The sequence below is a fragment of the Salmo trutta genome, chromosome 28 (assembly GCF_901001165.1).
Source record: "Salmo trutta chromosome 28, fSalTru1.1, whole genome shotgun sequence".
In the NCBI taxonomy this organism is placed as follows: domain Eukaryota; kingdom Metazoa; phylum Chordata; class Actinopteri; order Salmoniformes; family Salmonidae; genus Salmo; species Salmo trutta.
The window spans coordinates 867,616-894,929 of NC_042984.1; the positions used below are offsets into that span (position 1 = coordinate 867,616).

The 27,314-nt window shown below is 45.0% G+C and overlaps 1 protein-coding gene across 1 annotated transcript in view; it reads right to left on the reverse strand.

Annotated features, from left to right (window-relative positions):
- Positions 1–27,314, reverse strand: part of LOC115166441 (filamin-A-like) — a 153,179-nt gene that overhangs the window by 69,586 nt on the left and 56,279 nt on the right. Inside the window, 9 exon segments of the mRNA XM_029720339.1 lie at positions 4,986–5,175; positions 5,877–6,033; positions 6,320–6,443; positions 6,929–7,096; positions 8,027–8,187; positions 10,928–11,090; positions 20,423–20,596; positions 23,873–24,545; positions 24,731–24,843. Of these exon segments, the coding sequence (XP_029576199.1) occupies positions 4,986–5,175; positions 5,877–6,033; positions 6,320–6,443; positions 6,929–7,096; positions 8,027–8,187; positions 10,928–11,090; positions 20,423–20,596; positions 23,873–24,545; positions 24,731–24,843 (1,923 nt within the window).

Genomic DNA, 27,314 nt, shown 5'->3' on the forward strand with positions numbered 1-27,314 from the left:
CCTGGACTTGAACAGCCTTTACGTCCAGGTCCACCTCTACAAGGCAGCCCACCTTCGCCCGGACCCTAAAGGACATTGACCTCAATCGCAGCCCCAACACTTCGCACAGGAGCAACAGATCAATTGACACCCCGCCTAGACCAGCAAGACACTCTACCAGACCAAAGCCTTCACTATCTCATCCTGTAATATCCAAGGCTTGAGGTCATCTGCCTTTGGCCTAAAGAGCAGGAACCTGGACTTCACCAAATAAATCTGAAAAACAGACGTTGTCATCCTACAAGAAGCATGGTATAGAGGAGACGGACCCTCTGGTTGCCCTCTAGGTTACAGAGAGCTGGTAGTCCCATCCACCAAACTACCAGGTGTGAAACAGGGAAGGGACTCAGGGGGTATGCTAATTTGGTATAGAGCAGACCTAACTCACTCCATTAAATTAATCAAAACAGGAACATTTTACAATTGGCTAGAAATTAATAAGGAAATGATCTTAACAGAGAAAATGTCCTCCTGTGTGCTACCTATATCCCCCCACTGGAATCCCCATACTTTAATGAAGACAGCTTCTCCATCCTGGAGGGGAAATCAATCATTTCCAGGCCCAGAGACATGTACTAGTCTGTGGCGACCTAAATGCCAGAACTGGACAAGAACCTGACACCCTCAGCACACAGGGGGACAAACACCTACCTGGAGGTGACAGCATTCCCTCCCCCATATTCCCCCCTAGGCACAACTATGTCAACTATCATCTCTTGGCAGTAGTACTGTAGACTACTTTATCACTGACCTCAACCCAGAGTCTCTCAGAGTGTTCACAGTCAGCCCACTGACCCCCCTATCAGACCACAGCAAAATCACAGTCTACTTGAACTGAGCAACACTCAATCATGAGGCATCAAAGTCAAAGGAACTGAATAATATTAAGAAATGCTACAGATGGAAGGAATGTAGTGTGGAAACCTACCAAACGACAATTAGGCAACAACAAATTCAATCCCTTCTAGACAAGTTCCTGAACAAAATGTTTCACTGTAATAGTGAAGGTATAAACTAAGCAGGAGAAAACCTAAATGGCATATTTGACCTCTCAGCTTCCCTATCAAATCTAAACATTTCAAACAGAAAACCGAAGAAAATTAACAACAATGACAAATGGTTTGATGAAGAATGCAAAAACCTAAGAAAGAAATTGAGAAACCTATCCAACCAGAAACATAGAGACCCAGAAAACCTGAGTCTAAGCCTTCACTATGGTGAATCACTAAAACAATACAGAAATACACTACAGAAAAAGAAGGAACACCATGTCAGAAATCAGCTCAATGTAATTGAAGAATCCATAGAATCTAATGACTTCTGGGACACGAAACAAAGAACAACATGAAGAGTTATCTATCCAAAATGGAGATGTATGGGTAAACCACTTCTCCAATCTTTTTGGTCCTATAACAAAGAACAAACAGCAAAAACATACACATGATCAAATACAAATCTTAGAATCAACTATTAAAGACTACCAGAACCCACTGGATTCTCCAATTACCTTGAATGAACTACAGGACAAAATACAAACCCTACAACCCAAAAAGACATGTGGTGTTGATGGTATCCTCAATGAAATGATCAAATATACAGACAACAAATTCCAATTGGCTATACTAAAACTCGTTAAAATCATCCTTAGCTCTGGCATCTTCCCCAATATTTATAACCAAGGACTCATCACCCCAATCCACAAAAGTGGAGACAAATTTGACCCCAATAACTACCGTGGGATATGCGTCAACAGCATCTTGGCAAAATCATCTGCATTATCATTAACAGCAAACTCGTACATTTCCTCAGTGAAAACAATGTCCTGAGCAAATGTCAAATTGGCTTTTATCAAATTACCGTACGACAGAACACGTATTCACCCTTCACACCCTAATTGACAAACAAACAAACAAACCAAAACAAAGGCAAAACCTTCTCATTTTTTGTTGATTTCAAAAAAGCCTTTGACTCAATTTGGCATGAGGGTCTGCTACACAAATTGAGGGAATGTGGTGTTGGGAGAAAAACATACAACATTATAAAATGTATGTACACAAACAACAAGTGTGTGGTTTAAATTGCCAAAAAACACACACATTTCTTTCCACAGGGCCGTGGGTTGAGACAGGGATGCAACTTAAGCCCTACCGTCTTCAACATATATATATATTTATATATATATATATATATATATATATATATATCAACGAATTGGCAAGGGCACTAGAACAGTCTGCAGCACTTGGCCTCACCCTACTAGAATCTGAAGTCAAATGTCTACTGTTTGCTGATAATCTGGTGTTTTGGTCCCTAACCAAGGAGGGCCTACAGCAGCACCTAGATCTTCTGCACAGATTCTGTCAGACCTGGGCTCTGAGAGTAAATCTCAGTCAGACAAAAATAATGGTGTTCCAAAAAAGGTCCAGTCACCAGGACCACAAGTACAAATTCCATCTAGACACCGTTGCCCTAGACCACAAAAAAAACAATAAAAACTATACATACCTCGGCCTAAACATCAGCGCCACAGGTAACTTCCACAAAGCTGTGAACGATCGGAGAGACAAGGCAAGAAGGGCCTTCCATGCCATCAAAAGGAACATAAAATCCGACATACCAATTAGGATCTGGCTAAAATACTTGAATCAGTTATAGAACCCATTGCCATTGATGGTTGTGAGGTCTGGGGTCCGCTCGCCAACCAAAAATTCACAAAATGGGATAAAACACCAAATTGAGACTCTGCATACAGAACTCTGCAAAAATATCCCCTGTGTACAAAGTAAAACACCAAATAATGAATGCAGAGCACAATTAGGCTGGTACGCGCTAATTATCTACAACCACCTAAAAAGAAGCGATTCCCAAACCTTCCATATCAAAGCCATCACCTACAGAGAGATGAACCTGGAGAAGAGTCCCCTAAGCATTCTGGTCCTGGGGCTCTGTTCACAAACACCAACAGACCCCACAGAGCCCCAGGACAGCAACACAATTAGACCCAACCAAATTATTAGAAAACAAAAATATATTTACTTGACACATTGGAAAGAATTAACAAAAAAACTGAGCAAACTAGAATGCTATTTGGCCCTAAACAGAGAGAACACAGTGGCAGAATACCTGATCACTGTGACTGACCCAAACTTAAGGAAAGCTTTGACTATGTACAGACTCAGTGAGCATAGCCTTGCTATTGAGAAAGGCCGCCGTAGGCAGACCTGGCTCTCAAGAGAAGACAGGCTGTGGGCACACTGCCCACAAAATGAGGTGGGAACTGAGCTGCCCTTTCTATCTACTGGGTGAAGTATAACAGTTTACCATCACAGCAGCAAGATTTGTGACCTGTTGTCACAAGAAAAGGGCAACCAGTGAAGAACAAACACCATTGTAAATACAACCCATAGTTATATTTAATTAATTTTCCCTTTTGTACTTTAACTATTTGCACATCATCACAACACTGTATATGACATAATATGACATTTGAAATGTCTTTATTATTTTCCATATTCTGTAAGTGTAATGTTTACTGTTAATTTGTATTGTTTATTTCACTTTTGTTTACTATCTACTTCACTTGCTTTGGTAATGTTAACATATGTTTCCAATGCCAACAAAGCCCTTACATTGAAATTGAAACTGAGAGAGCGAAAGAGACACAAAAAGACAGAGAGAGAAAGACACACAGAGAGAAAGAGAGCGATAGATAGAGAGACATAGAGAGAAAGAGAGAGCAAAAGAGAGCGAAGGAGAGAGAGAGAGAGAGAGAGCGAAAGAGAGAGAGAGAGACAGAGAGAAAGAGAGAGAGAGAGATCAGGAAAAGGAGCTAGTTGAACATTTACATTTACATTTACGTCATTTAGCAGACGCTCTTATCCAGAGCGACTTACAAATTTATGCATTCACCTTATGATATCCAGTGGAACAACCACTTTACAATAGTCCATCTATATCTTTTGGGGGCGGGGGGTTAGAAGGATTCCTTAATCCTATCCCAGGTATTCCTTAAAGAGGTGGGGTTTCAGGTGTCTCTGGAAGGTGGTGATTGACTCCGCTGTCCTGGCGTCGTGAGGGAGCTTGTTCCACCATTGGGGTGCCAGAGCAGCGAACAGTTTTGACTGGGCTGAGCGGGAACTGTGCTTCCTCAGAGGTAGGGGGGCCAGCAGGCCAGAGGTGGATGAACGCAGTGCCCTTCTTTGGGTGTAGGGACTGATCAGAGCCTGAAGGTACGGAGGTGCCGTTCCCCTCACAGCTCCGTAGGCAAGCAACATGGTCTTGTAGCGGATGGCTTTGAGCTATAAAACTCTGCATGCAGAGTCAAACAGCCTAGAGTAACAAAGTAACGGACTAGAGACAGAACCAGACCAGACTAGTGGATCTACCATCTAAGTGTTCTTACCCAGAGACAGAACCAGACCAGACTAGTGGATCTACCATCTAAGTGTTCTTACCCAGAGACAGAACCAGACCAGACTAGTGGATCTACCATCTAAGTGTTCTTACCCAGAGACAAAACAAGACCAGACCAGACTAGAGGATCTACCATCTAAGTGTTCTTACCCAGAGACAGAACAAGACCAGACCAGACTAGTAGATCTACCATCTAAGTGTTCTTACCCAGAGACAGAACAAGACCAGACTAGTGGATCTACCATCTAAGTGTTCTTACCCAGAGACGGAACAAGACCAGACTAGTGGATATACCATCTAAGTGTTCTTACCCAGGCCGTTGCCTACGATTGACACTGAGAAGGAGAAGGGTGGAAGCAGGGGAGCGAAACAGTGACAAAAACAATGAGAGGCAACAACTGGTGCTCCAAACGGAGGGATGAAACAAATGTGATGAGGAATGAAGCAGGGTGGAGGAGGAAGGGAGAAGGGTATGTGTATGTGGGGTGGAGGGCACACTAATGCACAAATAATCAATCAATACAGTGTTCTACCTGTGACGGTACACTTGCTGGCATCTCCAGTAGGTAGAGCGCTGACATGGTAGGGGGAGAAAGGGATATCGTCCCCTCCGTACTTTATCAGCACGGTGTAACGACCTGCCATGTCAGGTACATACGATACCAGATAGGTCCCGTCCTGGTTGTCACAGATACTGGCTTTCTTAGGCTTCCCCTCTGGGTCCTGGAGACAGTCACCATGGAAACAGACAGTCAGATTAGGTAAACATCGAGACAGTCCGACAGATGAGGTCACCATGAAGATGAGACAGACACACTATAGGCTAGCCCACCCGTGACCTTGGTAAGCATACCATCTCCTACACCTGGCTAAGACCCTTAGATACAGTGGGATTAGATGTATTGGTAGGTTAGGACTCTTAGATACAGTGGGATTAGATGTATTGGTAGGTTAGGACTCTTAGACATAGTGGGATTGGATGTATTGGTAGGTTAGGACTCTTAGATACAGTGGGGTTAGATGTATTGGTAGGTTAGGATGTAGATACAGTGGGATTAGATGTATTGGTAGGTTAGGACTCTTAGATACAGTGGGATTAGATGTATTGGTAGGATAGGACTCTTAGATACAGTGGGATTAGATGTATTGGTAGGATAGGACTCTTAGATACAGTGGGATTAGATGTATTGGTAGGATAGGACTCTTAGATACAGTGGGATTAGATGTATTGGTAGGATAGGACTCTTAGATACAGTGGGATTAGATGTATTGGTAGGTTAGGACTCTTAGATACAGTGGGATTAGATGTATTGGCAGGTTAGGATGTAGACATAGTGGGATTAGATGTATTGGTAGGTTAGGACTCTTAGACATAGTGGGAGAAAATGTATTGGTCAGCTGGCCTCTTTGTTGACAGGACTCACAGTGATCTGCACAGCAAGCAGCCCCATTCCTGCGTCCTTGACGTCGATGGTGAACTCGACAGGCAGAGAGGCGGGCACTCCAGTGGTGTTGAGACCAGGGCCGCTGGCGTGCACCTTACTGGCATCATGGGTCGGCAACACCTGCACCTTGTAGGGACTGGGAGGGGGGGGGGGGGGGGCAGTGTCAGAACTGTGTGTGTGTTGCCTGTGTGTGTGTGTGTATTGCCTATGTGTGTGTGTTACCTATGTGTGTATGTGTGTGTGTTACCTATATGTGTGTGTGTATGCGTGTGTGTGACCTATATGTGTGTGTGTTACCTATGTGTGTGTGTGTGTGTTACCTATATGTGTGTTTGTGTGTGGGTGTGTTACCCATGTGTGTGTGTGTGTGTGTGTGTGTGTGTGTGTGTGTGTGTGTGTGTGTGTGTGTGTGTGTGTGTTACCTGTGTGGGATCTCCTGGTCAGCATACAGTACGTTGATAGAGTAAGGTCCCTCTCTGGTCGGGGTGTAGTTCACGCTGTGAGTCTGGTCTCCATTATCCACTAACTCTACAGGCTCCACTACACCTACACACACACACACACACACACACACACACACACACACACACACACACACACACACACACACACACACACACACACACACACAGGCAACACACACACACACCAAAAACCTCAAAACACACACACACACCACACACACACACACACACACACACAGGCAACACACACACACACACACCAACAACCTCAAAACACACACACACACACACACACCACACACACACACACACACACACACACACCAAAAACCTCAAAACACACACACACACACACACACACCACACACACACACACACCAAAAACATCAAAACACACACACACACACACATCAAAAACATCAAAACACACACACACACCAAAAACATCAAAACACACACACACACACACACACTAAATGTACTCACTCAGACACACAAGAGAGAGAGCAGCCAGAGTTCTACACATGAACCAAAGGTAACTAAAATAGATGGCTCTTATACACACACCTTTGGGTCCTTGTACTCTGACCTGTAGAGGGGCGACTCCTGCTTTAGAGGCGTCCACTGAGAACGCCTGGGGAATGTTGGCACGCACCTTGGTTCCAAGCCCCTCCCCCATGCACTGAACCTTAGAACTGTCCACCGGGTCGCTGACGGGCACCTGGAAGGGACTGCCTAAAGGAGGAGAGAGGAGAGAGAGAGAGAGAGAGAGAGAGAGAGAGAGAGAGAGAGAGAGAGGGAGAGAGAGAGAGAGAGATGAAGAGAGAGAGAAAGAGAGAGATGAAGGGAGAGAGAGGGAGAGCGAAATAGAGAAAGATTAAGGGAAAGAGAGAAATGAATGAAGAGTGAGAGATGAAGGGAGAGAAAGCGAGAGAGAGAAAGATAGAGGGAGAGAGAGGGGGAGTGAAGAGAAAGATCAGGGGATTACTTTGTTATGAACTGGTGAGGAAAGAGATTGAGGGTTTAATAAACTGTGGCCTTTGTGTTTTCTGTGCTAGTTCTTTATTATCCCATGTTGGGAACTTCACTAGCTAACTTTACAGATTGGGAACTTCACTAGCTATCTTTACAGATTGGGAACTTCACTAGCTAACTTTACAGATTGGAAACTTCACTAGCTATCTTTACAGATTGGGAACTTCACTAGCTAACTGTACAGATTGGGATTTTCACTAGCTATCTTTACAGATTGGGAACTTCACTAGCTAACTTTACAGATGGGGAACTTCACTAGCTATCTTTACAGATGGGGGAACTTCACTAGCTAACTTTACAGATCGGGAACTTCACTAGCTAACTTTACAGATGGGGAACTTCACTAGCTATCTTCACAGATGGGGAACTTCACTAGCTAACTTTACAGATGGGGAACTTCACTAGCTAACTTTACAGATGGGGAACTTCACTAGCTAACTTTACAGATGGGGAACTTCACTAGCTATCTTCACAGATTGGGAATTTCACTAGCTAACTTTACAAATTGGAAACTTCACTAGCTATCTTCACAGATTGGAAACTTCACTAGTAACGTCCACAATTTAGAGGCACAATACACATGTACCAGTGTGTGTATCTGTGGGTGTGTGTATGTGTGTGTCTCCGTACCAACAATAGGCTGTCCTCCATAGGTGATGTTGAGGTTATATGTTCCAGCCTCATAGGGAATGTACTCTACACTGCAGCTGCCATCTTTGTTGTCGGTGCAAGACATCTTAGCCTCTGACGGGCCGTCTACTCCCAGACCCAGACCCCCTGTACCCGCACCACTACGGTGAGAGAGAGACAGAGCGAGAAAGAGAGGGAAAAAGAGAGAGAGAGATAGAGGGAAAGAGAGAAATTCTAAAATCCATGTACACAAGCAACAAGTGTGGAGTTAAAAGTGGCAGAAACACACCCATTTCTTTCCACAAGCCGTGGGGTGATAGGGATGCAGCTTGAGCACCACCCTTTTCAACATATATATCAACGAATTGGCGAGGGCACAAGAACAGTCTGCAGCACCCGGCCTCACCCTACTAGAATCTGAAGTCAAATGTCTACTGATGATCTGGTGCTTCTGTCCCCAACCAAGGAGGGCTTACAGCAGCACCTAGATCTTCTGCACAGATTCTGCCAGACCTGGGCCCTAACAGTAAATCTCAGTCAGACAAAACTAATGGTGTTCCAAAAAAAGGTCCAGTTGCCAGGACCATAAATACAAATTCCATCTAGACACCGTTGCCCTAGAGCACACAAACTATACATACCTCGGCCTAAACATCAGCGCCACAGGTAACTTCCACAAAGCTGTGAACGAGCTGAGAGAAGGGCCTTCCATGCCATCAAAAGGAACATAAAATCCGACATACCAATTAGGATCTGGCTAAAATACTTTAAACATTTATAGACCCCATTGCCCCTTATTGTTGTGAGGTCTGGGGTCCGTTCACCAACCAAGAATTCACAAAATGGGACAAACACTAAATTGAGACTGCATACAGAATTCTGCAATAATATCCTCCGTGTACAACGTAAAACACCAAATAATGCAGAGCAGAGCAGAACTAGGCCGATACCCGCTAATGATCAAAATCAAGAAAAGGTGCATAAAATTCCACAACCACCTAAAACGAAGCAATTCCCAAACCTTCCATAACAAAGCCATCACCTACAGAGAGATGAACCTGGAGAAGAGTCCCCCTAAGCAAGCTGGTCCTGGGGCTCTGTTCACAAACACAAACAGACCCCACAGAGCCCCAGGACAGCAACACAATTAGACCCAACCAAATCATGAGAAAACAAAAAGATAATTACTTGACATATTGGAAAGAATTAACAAAAAAACAGAGCAAACTAGAATGCTATTTGGCCCTAAACAGAGAGTACACAGTTGCAGAATACCTGACCACTGTGACTGACCCAAACTTAAGGAAAGCTTTGACTATGTACAGACTCAGTGAGCATAGCCTTGCTATTGAGAAAGGCCACTGTAGGCACACTTGGCTCTCAAGAGAAGACAGGCCATGTGAGGTGGAAACTGAGCTGCACTTCCTAACCTCCTGCCAAATGTATGACCATATTAGAGACACATATTTCCCTCAGATTGCACAGACACACAAAGAATTCAAAAACAAATCAATTTTGATGAACTCCCATATCTATTGGGTGAAATCCCACAGTGTGCCATCACAGCAGCAAGATGTGTGACCTGTTGCCACAAGAAAAGGGCAACTAGTGAAGAACAAACACCATTGTAAATACAAACCATATTTATGTTTATTAATTTTCCCTTTTGTACTATAACTATTTGCACATCGTTACAACGCTGTATATAGACATAATATGACATTTGTAATGATTATATTAATTTGGAACTTTTGTGAGTGTAATGTGTACTGTACATTTTAATTGTTTATTTCACTTTTGTTTATTATCTATTGCATTTGCTTTGGCAATGTTAACATATGTTTACCATGCCAATAAAGCCCTTTGAATTTTGAGAGAGCGAGAGAGAGACAGAAAGAGAGAAAGAGAGACAGAGAGAGAGAAAGAGACAGAAAGAGACAGAGAGAGAGAGAGAGAGAGAGACAGAGAGAGAGAGAGAGAGAGAGTGTGAGAGAGAGAGAGAGAGAGAGAGAGAGAGAGAGAGAGAAAGAGACAGAGAGAGACAGAGAGACAGAGAGAGAGACAGAGAGAGACACAGAGAGAGAGAGAGACAGAAAGAGAGACAGAGAGAGAGAAAGAGACAGAGAGAGACAGAGGGAGAGAGAGAGAGAGACAGAGAGAGAGAGTGTGTGTGAGAGAGAGAGAGAGAGAGAGAGAGAGAGAGAGAGAGAGAGAGAGAGAGAGAGAGAAAGAGACAGAGAGAGACAGAGAGACAGAGAGAGACAGAGAGAGAGACACAGAGGGAGAGAGAGAGACAGAGAGAAAGAGAGAGAGACAGAGAGAGACAGAGAGAGAGAGAGACAGAGAGAGACAGAGAGACAGAGAGACAGAGAGACAGAGAGAGAGAGAGAGAGAGAGAGAGATCATTGTTCTGTAACACAGGCTAGACAGTCTCTTGAAGATGTGTTTCTGTGTGTTAGAGAGGGAGAGAGGAAGGAGGTGAGTCTGTGTGTTAGAGAGGGAGAGAGAGGAGGGAGGTGAGTCTGTGTGTTAGAGAGGGAGAGAGGAGGAAGGTGAGTCTGTGTGTTAGAGGGAGAGAGGAGGAAGGTGAGTTTGTGTGTTAGAGGGAGAGAGGAGGGAGGTGAGTCTGTGTGTTAGAGAGGGAGAGAGGAGGGAGGTGAGTCTGTGTGTTAGAGAGGGAGAGAGGAGGGAGGTGAGTCTGTGTGTTAGAGAGGGAGAGAGGAGGAAGGTGAGTCTGTGTGTTAGAGAGAGAGAGAGGAGGGAGGTGAGTCTGTGTGTTAGAGAGGGAGAGAGGAGGGAGGTGAGTCTGTGTGTTAGAGAGGGAGAGAGGAGGGAGGTGAGTCTGTGTGTTAGTCCCTCTGGATAACAGCGTCTGCTATATAACTAAGCTGTGAGTCGTACCGTGTCTCCACGGTGAATGTATTGGCTGTGTTGGTGATGCCTCTGTCCAGGCCGGGTCCATGCACACGGACACGCCCCGGGTCACACCCCTCCGTCACGCCAACACGGAACGGACTGTTGGGTACTGGTGTCTCATCGTACGCCACATCTACGATGTGGGGACCTGGACAGAACAGAGTTATATAGACCACCTCTACACTGGGGGACCTGGACAGAACAGAGTTATATAGACCACCTCTACACTGGGGGACCTGGACAGAACAGAGTTATATAGACCACCTCTACACTGGGGGACCTGGACAGAACAGAGTTATATAGACCACCTCTACACTGGGGGACCTGGACAGAACAGAGTTATCACATAGAGTAATCATATATAGTTATCATATAGAGTTATTATATAGACCACCTCTACACTGGGGGAGCTGGACAGAACAGAGTTATATAGACCACCTCTACACTGGGGGACCTGGACAGAACAGAGTTATATAGACCACCTCTACACTGGGTGACCTGGACAGAACAGAGTTATATAGACCACCTCTACACTGGGGGACCTGGACAGAACAGAGTTATATAGACCACCTCTACACTGGGGGACCTGGACAGAACAGAGTTATATAGACCACCTCTACACTGGGGGACCTGGACAGAACAGAGTTATATAGACCACCTCTACACTGGGGGACCTGGACAGAAAGAGTTATCATATAGAGTTATCATATAGAGTTATCATTTAGAGTTATTATATAGACCACCTCTACACTGGGGGACCTGGACAGAACAGAGTTATATAGACCACCTCTACACTGGGGGACCTGGACAGAACAGAGTTATATAGACCACCTCTACACTGGGGGACCTGGACAGAACAGAGTTATATAGATCACCTCTACACTGGGGGTCCTGGACAGAACAGAGTTATATAGACCACCTCTACACTGGGGGACCTGGACAGAACAGAGTTATATAGACCACCTCTACACTGGGGGACCTGGACAGAACAGAGTTACCATATAGAGTTATTATATAGATCACCTCTACACTGGGGGACCTGGACAGAACAGAGTTATATAGACCACCTCTACACTGGGGGACCTGGACAGAACAGAGTTATATAGACCACCTCTACACTGGGGGTCCTGGACAGAACAGAGTTATATAGACCACCTCTACACTGGGGGACCTGGACAGAACAGAGTTATATAGACCACCTCTACACTGGGGGACCTGGACAGAACAGAGTTACCATATAGAGTTATTATATAGATCACCTCTACACTGGGGGACCTGGACAGAACAGAGTTATATAGACCACCTCTACACTGGGGGACCTGGACAGAACAGAGTTATATACACCACCTCTACACTGGGGGACCTGGACAGAACAGAGTTATATAGACCACCTCTACACTGGGGGACCTGGACAGAACAGAGTTATATAGACCACCTCTACACTGGGGGATCTGGACAGAACAGAGGTATATAGACCCCTTCTACACTGGGGGACCTGGACAGAACAGAGTTATATAGACCACCTCTACACTGGGGGACCTGGACAGAACAGAGTTATCATATAGACCACCTCTACACTGGGGGACCTGGACAGAACAGAGTTATATAGACCACCTCTACACTGGGGGACCTGGACAGAACAGAGTTATATAGACCACCTCTACACTGGGGGTCCTGGACAGAACAGAGTTATATAGACCACCTCTACACTGGGGGACCTGGACAGAACAGAGTTATATAGACCACCTCTACACTGGGGGACCTGGACAGAACAGAGTTACCATATAGAGTTATTATATAGATCACCTCTACACTGGGGGACCTGGACAGAACAGAGTTATATAGACCACCTCTACACTGGGGGACCTGGACAGAACAGAGTTATATAGACCACCTCTACACTGGGGGACCTGGACAGAATAGAGTTATCATATAGACCACCTCTACACTGGGGGACCTGGACAGAACAGAGTTATCATATAGACCACCTCTACACTGGGGGACCTGGACAGAACAGAGTTATCATATAGACCACCTCTACACTGGGGGACCTGGACAGAACAGAGTTATCATATAGACCACCTCTACACTGGGGGACCTGGACAGAACAGAGTTATCATATAGACCACCTCTACACTGGGGGACCTGGACAGAACAGAGTTATCATATAGACCACCTCTACACTGGGGGACCTGGACAGAACAGAGTCATATAGACCACCTCTACACTGGGGGACCTGGACAGAACAGAGTTATATAGACCACCTCTACACTGGGGGACCTGGACAGAACAGAGTTATATACACCACCTCTACACTGGGGGACCTGGACAGAACAGAGTCATATAGACCACCTCTACACTGGGGGACCTGGACAGAACAGAGTTATATAGACCACCTCTACACTGGGGGAAATTATTGAGACCCCTTTACTAACCTTAACCCTTTCCTTTTTCCACATTTTGTTAAGTTTCATTCTTATTCTAAAGTTGATTAGATTGTTTTTCCCCCTCATCAACGTACACACAATACCCCATAATGACATCACAATACCCCATAATGACATCCCCATACCCCATAATGACATCACAATACCCCATAATGACATCACAATACCCCATAATGACATCACAATACCCCATAATGACATCACAATACCCCATAATGACATCACCATACCCCATAATGACATCACAATACCCCATAATGACATCACAATACCCCATAATGACATCACAATACCCCATAATGACATCACCATACCCCATAATGACATCACAATACCCCATAATGACATCACCATACCCCATAATGACATCACCATACCCCATACTGACATCACAATACCCCATAATGACATCACCATACCCCATACTGACATCACAATACCCCATAATGACATCACCATACCCCATACTGACATAATTTTTTTATATCACATTTCCATAAGTATTCAGACCCTTTAACTCAGTACTCTGTTGAAGCACCTTTGGCAGCATTTACAGCCTGGAGTCTTCTTGGGTATGAGGCTAGATGCTTGGCACACCTTTATTTGGAGAGTTTCTCCCATTCTTCTCTACTAGGTAGTGGACTAGGTAGTGGACTAGGTAGTGGACTAACTCACCTTCTGGTAGGGAGTGTACAAGGTAGTGTACTGGGTAGTGTACTAGGTAGTGTACTGGGTAGTGTACTAGGTAGTGGACAAGGTAGTGGACAAGGTTGTGCGCTAGGTCGTGTGCTAGGTAGTGGACTAACTCACCCTCTTTGTAGGGAGTGTACTAGGTAGTGGACTAGGTAGTGGACTAGGTAGTGGACTAACTTACCCTCTTGGTAGGGAGTGTACTAGTTAGTGTACTAGGTAGTGGACTAACTCACCCTCTTGGTAGGGAGTGTACTAGTTAGTGTACTAGGTAGTGTACTAGTTAGTGGACTAGGTAGTGGACTAACTCACCCTCTTGGTAGGGAGTGTACTAGTTAGTGTACTAGGTAGTGGGACTAGGTAGTTTACTAACTCACCCTATTGGTAGGGAGTGTACTAGGTAGTGGACTAGGTAGTGGACGAACTCACCCTCTTGGTAGGGAGTGTACTAGGTAGTGGACTAGGTAGTGGACTAACTCACCCTCTTGGTAGGGAGAGTACTAGGTAGTGGACTAGGAAGTGGACTAACTCACCCTCTTGGTAGGGAGTGTACTAGGTAGTGGACTAGTTAGTGTACTAGGTAGTGTACTAGGTAGTGGACTAACTCACCCTCTTGGTAGGGAGTGTACTAGGTAGTGGACTAGGTAGTGGACTTGGTAGTGTACTAGGTAGTGGACTAGGCAGTGGACTAACTCACCCTCTTGGTAGGGAGTGGACTAGGTAGTGGACTAACTCACCCTCTTGGTAGGGAGTGTATTAGGTAGTGTACTAGGTAGTGGACTAGGTAGTGGACTAGGTAGTGTACTAGGTAGTGGACTAGGTAGTGGACTAACTCACCCTCTTGGTAGGGAGTGTACTAGGTAGTGGACTAGTTAGTGTACTAGGTAGTGTACTAGGTAGTGGACTAACTCACCCTCTTGGTAGGTAGTGGACTAGGTAGTGGACTAACTCAACCTCTTGGTAGGGAGTGTACTAGGTAGTGGACTAGGTAGTGGACTAGGTAGTGGAATAGGTAGTGGACTAACTCACCCTCTTGGTAGGGAGTGTACTAGGTGGTGGACTAGGTAGTGGACTAACTCACCCTCTTGGTAGGGAGTGTACTAGGTAGTGTAATAGGTAGTGTACTAGGTAGTGGACTAGGTAGTGGACTAACTCACCCGCTTGGTAGGGAGTGTACTAGGTAGTGGAGTAGTTAGTGTACTAGGTAGTGTACTAGGTAGTGGACTAACTCACCCTCTTGGTAGGTAGTGGACTAGGTGGTGGACTAACTCACCCTCTTGGTAAAGAGTGGACTAGGTAGTGGACTAGGTAGTGTACTAGGTAGTGGACTAACTCACCCTCTTGGTAGGGAGTGTACTAGGTAGTGTACTAGGTAGTGGACTAACTCACCCTCTTGGTAGGGAGTGTACTAGGTAGTGGACTAGGTAGTGGACTAACTCACCCTCTTGGTAGGGAGTGTACTAGGTAGTGGACTAGGTAGTGGACTAGGTAGTGTACTAGGTAGTGGACTAGGTATTGGACTAACTCACCCTCTTGGTAGGGAGTGTACTAGGTAGTGGACTAAGTAGTGGACTAGGTAGTGGACTAACTCACCCTCTTGGTAGGGAGTGTACTAGGTAGTGTGCTAGGTAGTGGACTAGGTAGTGGAATAACTCACCCTCTTGGTAGGGAGTGTACTAGGTAGAGGACTAGGTAGTGGACTAGGTAGTGGACTAACTCACCCTCTTGGTAGGGAGTGTACTAGGTAGTGTACTAGGTAGTGGACTAGGTAGTTGACTAACTCACCCTCTTGGTAGGGAGTGGACTAGGTAGTGGACTAGGTAGGGGACTAACTCACCTTCTTGGTAGGTAGTATACTAGGTAGTGGACTAGGTAGTGGACTAACTCACCCTCTTGGTAGGGAGTGTACTAGGTAGTGGACTAGGTAGTGGACTAACTCAACCTCTTGGTAGGGAGTGTACTAGGTAGTGGACTAGGTAGTGGACTAACTCACCCTCTTGGTAGGGAGTGTACTAGGTAGTGGACTAGGTAGTGGACTAGGTAGTGGACTAGGTAGTGGACTTAATCACCCTCTTGGTAGGGAGTGTACTAGGTAGTGGACTAGGTAGTGGACTAACTCACCCTCTTGGTAGGGAGTGTACTAGTTAGTGTACTAGTTAGTGTACTAGGTAGTGTACTAGGTAGTGGACTAACTCACCCTCTTGGTAGGGAGTGTACTAGGTAGTGTACTAGTTAGTGTACTAGGTAGTGGACTAGGTAGTGGACTAACTCACCCTCTTGGTAGGGAGTGGACTAGGTAGTGGACTAACTCACCCTCTTGGTAGGGAGTGTACTAGGTAGTGTACTAGGTAGTGGACTAGGTAGTGGACTAGGTAGTGGACTAACTCACCCTCTTGGTAGGGAGTGTACTAGGTAGTGGACTAACTCACCCTCTTGGTAGGGAGTGTACTAGGTAGTGTACTAGGTAGTGGACTAACTCACCCTCTTGGTAGGTAGTGGACTAGGTAGTGGACTAACTCACCCTCTTGGTAGGGAGTGTACTAGGTAGTGGACTAACTCACCCTCTTGGTAGGGAGTGTACTAGGTAGTGTACTAGGTAGTGGACTAACTCACCCTCTTGGTAGGTAGTGGACTAGGTAGTGGACTAACTCACCCTCTTGGTAGGGAGTGTACTAGGTAGTGGACTAGGTAGTGGACTAACTCACCCTCTTGGTAGGGAGTGTACTAGGTAGTGGACTAGGTAGTGGACTAACTCACCCTCTTGGTAGGGAGTGTACTAGTTAGTGTACTAGTTAGTGTACTAGGTAGTGTACTAGGTAGTGGACTAACTCACCTTCTTGGTAGGGAGTGTACTAGGTAGTGTACTAGTTAGTGTACTAGGTAGTGTACTAGGTAGTGGACTAACTCACCCTCTTGGTAGGGAGTGTACTAGGTAGTGGACTAACTCACCCTCTTGGTAGGGAGTGTACTAGGTAGTGTACTAGTTAGTGTACTAGGTAGTGTACTAGGTAGTGGACTAACTCACCCTCTTGGTAGGTAGTGGACTAGGTAGTGGACAAGGTAGTGGACTAACTCACCCTCTTGGTAGGGAGTGTACTAGGTAGTGTACTAGGTAGTGGACTAGGTAGTGGAATAGGTAGTGGACTAACTCAACCTCTTGGTAGGGAGTGTACTAGGTAGTGGACTAGGTAGTGGACTAACTCACCCTCTTGGTAGGGAGTGTACTAGGTAGTGTACTAGGTAGTGTACTAGGTAGTGTACTATAGGTAGTGTACTAGGTAGTGTACTAGGTAGTGGACTAACTCACCCTCTTGGTAGGGAGTGTACTAGGTAGTGGACTAGTTAGTGTACTAGGTAGTGTACTAGGTAGTGGACTAACTCACCCTCTTGGTAGGTAGTGGACTAGGTGGTGGACTAACTCACCCTCTTGGTAGGGAGTGGACTAGGTAGTTGACTAGGTAGTGTACTAGGTAGTGGACTAACTCACCCTCTTGGTAGGGAGTGTACTAGGTAGTGTACTCGGTAGTGGACTAACTCACCCTCTTGGTAGGGAGTGTACTTGGTAGTGGACTAGGTAGTGGACTAACTCACCCTCTTGTTAGGGAGTGTACTAGGTAGTGGACTAGGTAGTGTACTAGGTAGTGGACTAGGTAGTGGACTAACTCACCCTCTTGGTAGGTAGTGGACTAGGTAGTGGAATAACTCACCCTCTTGGTAGGGAGTGGACTAGGTAGTGGACTAGGTAGTGTACTAGGTAGTGGACTTACTCACCCTCTTGGTAGGGAGTGTACTAGGTAGTGGACTAGGTAGTGGACTAACTCACCCTCTTGGTAGGGAGTGTCCTAGGTAGTGTACTAGGTAGTGTACTAGGTAGTGGACTAACTCACCCTCTTGGTAGGGAGTGTACTAGGTAGTGGACTAGGTAGTGGACTAACTCACCCTCTTGGTAGGGAGTGTACTAGGTAGTGTACTAGGTAGTGTACTAGGTAGTGGACTAGGTAGTGGACTAACTCACCCTCTTGGTAGGGAGTGTACTAGGTAGTGGACTAGTTAGTGTACTAGGTAGTGTACTAGGTAGTGGACTAACTCACTCTCTTGGTAGGTAGTGGACTAGGTAGTGGACTAACTCACAATCTTGGTAGGGAGTGGACTAGGTAGTGGACTAGGTAGGTTACTAGGTAGTGGACTAACTCACCCTCTTGGTAGGGAGTGTACTAGGTAGTGTACTAGGTAGTGGACTAACTCACCCTCTTGGTAGGGAGTGTACTAGGTAGTGGACTAGGTAGTGGACTAACTCACCCTCTTGGTAGGGAGTGTACTAGGTAGTGGACTAGGTAGTGTACTAGGTAGTGGACTAGGTAGTGGACTAACTCACCCTCTTGGTAGGGAGTGTACTAGGTAGTGTGCTGGGTAGTGGACTAGGTAGTGGACTAACTCACCCTCTTGGTAGGGAGTGTACTAGGTAGTGGACTAGGTAGTGGACTAGGTAGTGGACTAACTCACCCTCTTGGTAGGGAGTGTACTAGGTAGTGGACTAGGTAGTGAACTAGGTAGTGGACTAGGTAGTGGACTTACTCACCCTCTTGGTAGGGAGTGTACTAGGTAGTGGACTTGGTAGTGGACTAACTCACCCTCTTGGTAGGGAGTGTACTAGGTAGTGTACTAGTTAGTGTACTAGGTAGTGTACTAGGTAGTGGACTAACTCACCCTCTTGGTAGGGAGTGTACTAGGTAGTGGACTAACTCACCCTCTTGGTAGGGAGTGTACTAGGTAGTGGACTAACTCACCCTCTTGGTAGGGAGTGTACTAGGTAGTGTACTAGTTAGTGTACTAGGTAGTGTACTAGGTAGTGGACTAACTCACCCTCTTGGTAGGTAGTGGACTAGGTAGTGGACTAACTCACCCTCTTGGTAGGGAGTGGACTAGGTAGTGGACTAGGTAGTGTACTAGGTAGTGGACTAACTCACCCTCTTTGTAGGGAGTGTACTAGGTAGTGTACTAGGTAGTGGACTAACTCACCCTCTTGGTAGGGAGTGTACTAGGTAGTGTACTAGGTAGTGGACTAACTCACCCTCTTGGTAGGGAATGTACTAGGTAGTGGACTAGGTAGTGGACTAACTCACCCTCTTGGTAGGGAGTGTCCTAGGTAGTGTACTAGGTAGTGTACTAGGTAGTGGACTAACTCACCCTCTTGGTAGGGAGTGTACTAGGTAGTGGACTAGGTAGTGGACTAACTCACCCTCTTGGTAGGGAGTGTACTAGGTAGTGTACTAGGTAGTGTACTAAGTAGTGGACTAGGTAGTGGACTAACTCACCCTCTTGGTAGGGAGTGTACTAGGTAGTGGACTAGTTAGTGTACTAGGTAGTGTACTAGGTAGTGGACTAACTCACTCTCTTGGTAGGTAGTGGACTAGGTAGTGGACTGACTCACCCTCTTGGTAGGGAGTGGACTAGGTAGTGGACTAGGTAGTGTACTAGGTAGTGGACTAACTCACCCTCTTGGTAGGGAGTGTACTAGGTAGTGTACTAAGTAGTGGACTAACTCACCCTCTTGGTAGGGAGTGTACTAGGTAGTGGACTAGGTAGTGGACTAACTCACCCTCTTGGTAGGGAGTGTACTAGGTAGTGGACTAGGTAGTGGACTAGGTAGTGTACTAGGTAGTGGACTAGGTAGTGGACTAACTCACCCTCTTGGTAGGGAGTGTACTAGGTAGTGGACTAGGTAGTGGACTAGGTAGTGGACTAACCCACCCTCTTGGTAGGGAGTGTACTAGGTAGTGGACTAGGTAGTGGACTAGGTAGTGGACTAACTCACCCTCTTGGTAGGGAGTGTACTAGGTAGTGGACTAGGTAGTGGACTAGGTAGTGGACTAACTCACCCTCTTGGTAGGGAGTGTACTAGGTAGTGGACTAGGTAGTGGACTAGGTAGTGGACTAACTCACCCTCTTGGTAGGGAGTGTACTAGGTAGTGGACTAGGTAGTGGACTAGGTAGTGGACTAATGCACCCTCTTGGTAGGGAGTGTACTAGGTAGTGGACTAGGTAGTGGACTAGGTAGTGGACCCAGTAGTGGATTTACTCACCCTCTTGGTAGGGAGTGTACTAGGTAGTGGACTAGGTAGTGGACTAACTCACCCTCTTGGTAGGGAGTGTACTAGGTAGTGGACTAGGTAGTGGACTAGCTAGTGGACTAACTCACCCTCTTGGTAGGGAGTGGACTAGGTAGTGGACTAACTCACCCTCTTGGTAGGGAGTGGACTAGGTAGTGGACTAGGTAGTGGACTAACTCACCCTCTTGGTAAGGAGTGTACTAGGTAGTGGACTAGGTAGTGGACTAACTCACCCTCTTGGTAGGGAGTGTACTCTACGCTGTATGTTCCGTCACAGTGGTCGGTGATGACAGCTTCGGTAACGGCTCCGGACGGGTTCTGGATGACTGTCTTGATGTGCTTCCCTCCTATCTGGGTCAGGGGCCGCGCGTCTACCGTGAAGTCTGTGGTTGCCTCACGGAACACGCCTAGAACACACAGCACATGCTTAGAACATGCCTAGAATACAGAACACATACTTAGAACACGTCTAGAGCCCAGAACACACCTAGGGCCCAGAACACGCTAAGAAATACAAATATATGCCATTTAATTGGTCCATCAAACCCACAGTTCTGTACGTATTGCGATTTTGGGGTCGCAGTCCGTTCAGTTTTGGTACTTTGGTATTTAAGAACAAAGTATTGGTATATGATCATGAGTCATATAAAACCATCAGGAAAACAACACTTTGGCTTTACCTCAATGGAAACAGACGCTTACAGTGAGGGAAAAAAGTATTTGATCCCCTGCTGATTTTGTACGTTTGCCCACTATAATTTTAATGGTAGGTTTATTTGAACAGTGAGAGACAGAATAACCACAAAATAATCCAGAAAAACGCATGTCAAAACTGTTATAAATTGATTTGGATTTTAATGAGGGAAATAAGTATTTGACCCCTCTGCAAAACATGACTTAGTACTTGGTGGAGCCGTGCCTCAGGGAGGGGGTACTGTCACATGTGCTCTCTCCCCGGCCTCTAGGTCACCAGGCTGCTCGTTATGGTGCACACCTGTCACCATCTTTTCGCGCATCAGACTCACCTGGACTCCATCACCTCCCTGATTACCTTCCCTTTATACGTCAGTCCCTTTGATTCCTTCCCCAGGCGTTTCTGTTCCAGTGTCATGTCTGTGAGTTGTTCGTGTTTCTTGTTTTGTATTTATTTGCGTTTATTTATTAAAACACTCCCTGAACTTGCTTCCCGATTCTCAGAACACTCGTTACAATAGCCCGATTATTTAAAAAAATTCCAGTTCAGATTTCCTCAAGAATCATACAACGCAGCATGAACATAGCTTATACAGTGACAAGAAAAAGTATGTGAACCCTTTGGAATTACCTGGATTTCTGCATAAATTGGTCATAAAATTTCATCTGAACTTCATCTAGGTCACAACAATAGACAAACACAGTCTGCTGAAACTAATAACACAAAAACAATGATATGTTTCATGTCTTTATTGAACACACCGTGTAAACATTCACAGTGCAGGGTGGGAAAAGTATGTGAACCCTTGGATTTAAAAACTGGTTGATCCTCCTTTGGCAGCAATAACCTCAACCAAACGTTTTCTGTAGTTGCAGATAAGACCTGCACAACGGTCAGGAGGAATTTTGGACCATTCCTCTTTACAAAACTGTTTCAGTTCAGCAATATTCTTGGGATGTCTGGTGTGAACTTCTCTCTTGAGGTCTGGACACTGCATCTGAATCGGGTTGAGGTCAGGACTCTGACTGGGCCACTCCAGAAGGTGTATTTTCTTCTGTTGAAGCCATTCTGTTGTTGATTTACTTCTGTGTTTTGGGTCGTTGTCCTGTTGCATCACCCAACTTCTGTTGAGCTTCAATTGGTGGACAGATAGCCTTACGTTCTCCTGCAAAATGTCTTGATAAATTTAGGAATACATTTTTCTGTCGATGATAGCAAGTTGTCCAGGCCCTGAGGCAGCAAAGCAGCCCCAAACCATGATGCTCCCTCCACCATACTTTACAGTTGGGATGAGGTTTTGATGTTGGTGTGCTGTGCCTCTTTCTCTCCACATAGTGTTGTGTGTTCCTGCCAAACAACTCAACTGTAGTTTCATCTGTCCACAGAATATTTAGCCAGTAGCGCTGTGGAACATCCAGGTGCTCTTTTGCAAACTTCAGACTTGCAGCAATGTTTTTTTTGGACAGCAGTGGCTTCTTCCGTGGTGTCCTCCCTTGAACACCCTTCCTGTTTAGTGTTTTACGTATCATAGACTCGCCAACAGAGATGTTAGAACATTCCAGAGACACTCTAGGATTCTTCTTAACCTCATTTAGCATTCTGTGCTGTGCTCTTGCAGTCATCTTTGTATTTATAGACAATACTTTTGTAACCCTTTCCAGCTTTATGCAAGTCAACCATTCCTAATCTTAGGTCTTCTGAGATCTCTTTTGTTTGAGGCATGGTTCACATCAGGCAATGCTTCTTGTGAATAGCAAACTCACATTTTGTGAGTGTTTTTATAGGGCAGAGCAGCTCTAACCAACATCTCCAATCTCGTCTCAAAGATTGTACTCCAGGTTAGCTGACTCCTGATGTCAATTATACTCCGTCTCCGTCCTCTAGGTCATCAGGCTGCTGATTATCCCACACACCTGTCACCATCATCAAGCATACCAGCGCCTCATGACACTCACCTGGACTCCATCACCTCCTTGATTATCTTCCCTCTATCTGTCACTCCCCTTGGTTCTTTCCTCAGCTGTTATTGACTCTGATTCATGTCGGTGCGTTGTTTGTGTTTCGTGTTTATTGTTTTGTTTATTTATCAAAACACTCACTCCCTGTACTTGCATCCCGACCCTCAGCGCACTCGTTACACTTGACGCAAATTTGCTTTTGGAGAAGTCATTAGCCTAGGGGTTCACATACTTTTTCCAACCTACACTGTGAATGTTTAAATGATGTATTCAATATAGATAAGAAAAACACAATAAAATATATTTTGATTTGTTTAACACTTTTTTGGTTACTACATGATTCCATATGTGTTATTTCATAATTTTGATGTACTCACAATTATTCTACAATGTAGAAAATAGTAAAGAAAACACCTTGAATGAGTAGGTGTGTCCAAACTTTTGACTGGTACTGTATATCTATATTTTATGTATTCATTCTAGTTAACAGTGCAGTCCCACCTACCATTAAGCAGACAGTTTTATCCAAAGTGACTTACAGTCATGCGTGCATACATTTTACATATGGGTGGTCGCGGGAATCGAACCCACTCCCCTAGCGTTACAAGCACCATGCTCTGCTAACTGACCTACAAATATCCAACCCACTACCCTGGCATTACAAGCACCATGCTCTACTAACTGACCTATAAATATCCACCCCACTACCCTGGCATTACAAGCACCATGCTCTACTAACTGACCTACAAATATCCACCCCACTACCCTGGCATTACAAGCACCATGCTCTACTAACTGACCTACAAATATCCATCCCACTACCCTGGCATTACAAGCACCATGCTCTACTAACTGACCTACAAATATCCACCCCACTACCCTGGCATTACAAGCACCATGCTCTACTAACTGACCTACAAATATCCACCCCACTACCCTGGCATTACAAGCACCACGCTCTACTAACTGACCTACTAAGGATCAGTTATTAGACCTGCAGGACAAGCCTGGTGGACAGAACACTCTCTGACCTTTGCCCTCTACTCCCGGGCCGAACACGCGGACTCCGCTGGTGTTGACGGCCGGCTCCACGGTCAGGCGGGCGGGGAAGATGGGTACATCCTGCCCCCCGTAGCGGATGGTGAGGGTGTAGGAGTCGGGGTACCGGGGGATGTAGGTGATGGTGTAGGTTCCGTCTCCGTTATCCTGGATGTGGACCTCCGCCTCTGTCCCGCTGTCACTGATAATCTCTATGGTCAGCTCAGCTGGACCTGCGTTGGTACAGTCCACCACAAACTCCCCAGTCTCTCCCACCTTGGCCCGCTCCAACCCTGGGCCAGAACACTTCACCTGACAGACATGGGGGAAACAGGACATACAGGGTTAAGGGTCAGGGGTTAAGGGTCAGGGGTTAAGGGTCATGGGTTAAGGGTCAGCAGTTAGAGGTCGGGGGTTAAGGGTCAGGGGTTAAGGGTCAGGGGTTAGAGGTCGGGGGTTAAGGGTCAGGGGTTAAGGGTCAGGGGTTAAGGGTCAGCAGTTAGAGGTCGTGTTTACCTTGGTGGCGTTGGTGGGGGGGTAGGCGGTGGGGTTGAAGGGGGATCCTGGGATGGGAGCGCTGTCATAGGTCAGCTCCACCTGGTATGGTCCCGCCTCCCAAGGGATAAACTTCACTTGACTGGTCTCTGGTTTAAGACCTGCCTCCACCTGAATAATTAGAATATTAACATTCAAATGAATAACAACCTTCATCATTTTCTATTTGTAAAGCACCTTTCATCATTGGTTTTAGCACAACATTTTTAACAATGAACATATAACTGTAATGACGTTTTTAAAAAGAGAGTTAAAATAAAATTAAAACAAAAAAAACGATCAATCTACATCCCTACCTTGCTGGTGACAGGTTTCCCAGAAGGCCCTGTAACATTGGCCCAGACTTTCCCCTGACCTCCTGCTCCTTCAGACTTCACAGTCACTTCCTGGTCCTTACCCACCGTCATCTCTACACAGATAGAGCAAGAGATAGAGAGATAGAGGAAGAGATATAGAATAGATAAAAGAGGCGAGATATAGAAGAGAACAGATATAGAAGAGAAAAGAAGAGATATAAAAAAGAAGAGATATAGATATGGAAGAGATATAGATATGGAAGAGATATAGATATGGAAGAGATATAGATATGGAAGAGATATAGATATGGAAGAGATATAGATATGGAAGAGATATAAAAGAGAAGTGAGAGATATGGACAAGAAGAGATATACAAGAGAAGAGAGGAGATATAACAGAGAAGAGACATAGAAGAGAAGAGATATAGAAGAGAGGGGATATAGATATGAAAGAGAAGAGATATAACAGAGAAGAGACAGAAGAGAAGAGACAGAAGAGAAGAGACAGAAGAGAAGAGACAGAAGAGAAGAGACAGAAGAGAAGAGACATAGAAGAGAAGAGACAGAAGAGAAGAGACAGTAGAGAAGAGACAGAAGAGAAGAGACAGAAGAGAAGAGACAGAAGAGAAGAGACAGAAGAGAAGAGACAGAAGAGAACAGACAGAAGAGAAGAGATATAACAGAGAAGAGACACAGAAGAGAAGAGACATAGAAGAGAAGAGACAGAAGAGAAGAGACAGAAGAGAAGAGACAGAAGAGAAGAGACATAGAAGAGAAGAGACAGAAGAGAAGAGACAGAAGAGAAGAGACATAACAGAGAAGAGACACAGAAGAGAAGAGACATAGAAGAGAAGAGACAGAAGAGAAGAGACATAGAAGAGAAGAGACATAGAAGAGAAGAGACAGAAGAGAAGAGACATAGAAGAGAAGAGACAGAAGAGAAGAGACAGAAGAGAAGAGACAGAAGAGAAGAGACATAGAAGAGAAGAGACAGAAGAGAAGAGACATAACAGAGAAGAGACATAGAAGAGAAGAGACATAGAAGAGAAGAGACAGAAGAGAAGAGACATAACAGAGAAGAGACATAGAAGAGAAGAGACAGAAGAGAAGAGACAGAAGAGAAGAGACAGAAGAGAAGAGACAGAAGAGAAGAGACAGAAGAGAAGAGATAGATATATGGAAAAGTAGAGATATAGAAGAAAAGAGATATAGAACAGAGTATATATAGATATGGAAGAGAAGAGATATAGAGGATAAGAAAGAGAGATAGATATAGAAGAGAGAGAGATAGATATAGAAGAGAACAGATATAGAAGAGAAGCGATATCAGCTGTGTAGTGATAGGGCAAAAACAAACACCCAGGTGGGGGCCCAGGACCGAGTTTGAGAAACCCTGCATTAGACCACACAGGCCATATAAAGTACAAACCAGTGTGGCTGGTAACAGTTTGAGTAGCCTACTAAATAACGTTTGACTATTTTTGCAGCCAATATTCGGTATTGGGAATGGTTCATTTAAGTTTTAATTAGGCATAAACTATTTGATTATCTAAAAAAGATATGAATGTGAAGGTATTTTTATGTAGGCTAATTAGAAGGCTCTTTTTTTGCAAAGTGATTTGAGTGACGCATTGCATGATGAAAATAAAAAGATATCGTTCTTAATTCATGACATGGTTTCTTTTTATCAAATGTTAAATAGACTTGCAGGCAAATTAGTTCGTGAAGGGAAGGCGAATAGTAATAGTAGCCTAATTTTTATTTATTTATTTCTTTCACCTTTATTTAACCAGGTAGGCTAGTTATGAACAAGTTCTCATTTACAACTGCGACCTGGCCAACATAAAGCAAAGCAGTGCAACAAAAACAACAGAGTTACACATAAATAAACGTACAGTCAATAACACAATAGAAAAATCTATGTACAGTGTGTGCAAATGTAGAAGATTAGGGAGGTAAGGCAATAAATAGGCCCTAGAGGTGAAATAATTACAATTTAGCATTAATACTGGAGTGATACAAGTAGAGATACTGGGGTACAAAAGAGCAAAAAGATAAATAACAATATGGGGATGAGGTAGTCGGGTGGGATATTTACAGATGGGCTGTGTACAGGTACTGTAACGTTTGTCAAAAGGAGTCGACCAAGGTGCAGCGTGGAACATGTTGATCTTGTGATTTATTTACTCAGAACACGATAAAAAGTAATGAACAAAGAAAATACGACCGTCACGTTCTGTAGGCACACAAAGCAATACAAAAATAAGATCCCACAAACACAAGTGGAAAAAAGGCTGCCTAAGTATGGTTCCTAATCAGAGACAATGATAACCAGCTGCCTCTGGTTAGGAACTATACTCGGCCCAACACAAAGAAATACAAAACATAGAATGCCCACCCCACACCCTGACCTAACCACATAGAGAAACAAACCCTCTCTCTCAAGTCAGGACGTGACAGGTGCAGTGATCTGACAGCTGATGCTTAAAGTTAGTGAGGGAGATATGAGTCTCCAGCTTCAGTGATTTTTGCAATTCGTTCCAGTCACTGGCAGCAGAGAACTGGAAGGAAAGGCGGCCAAAGT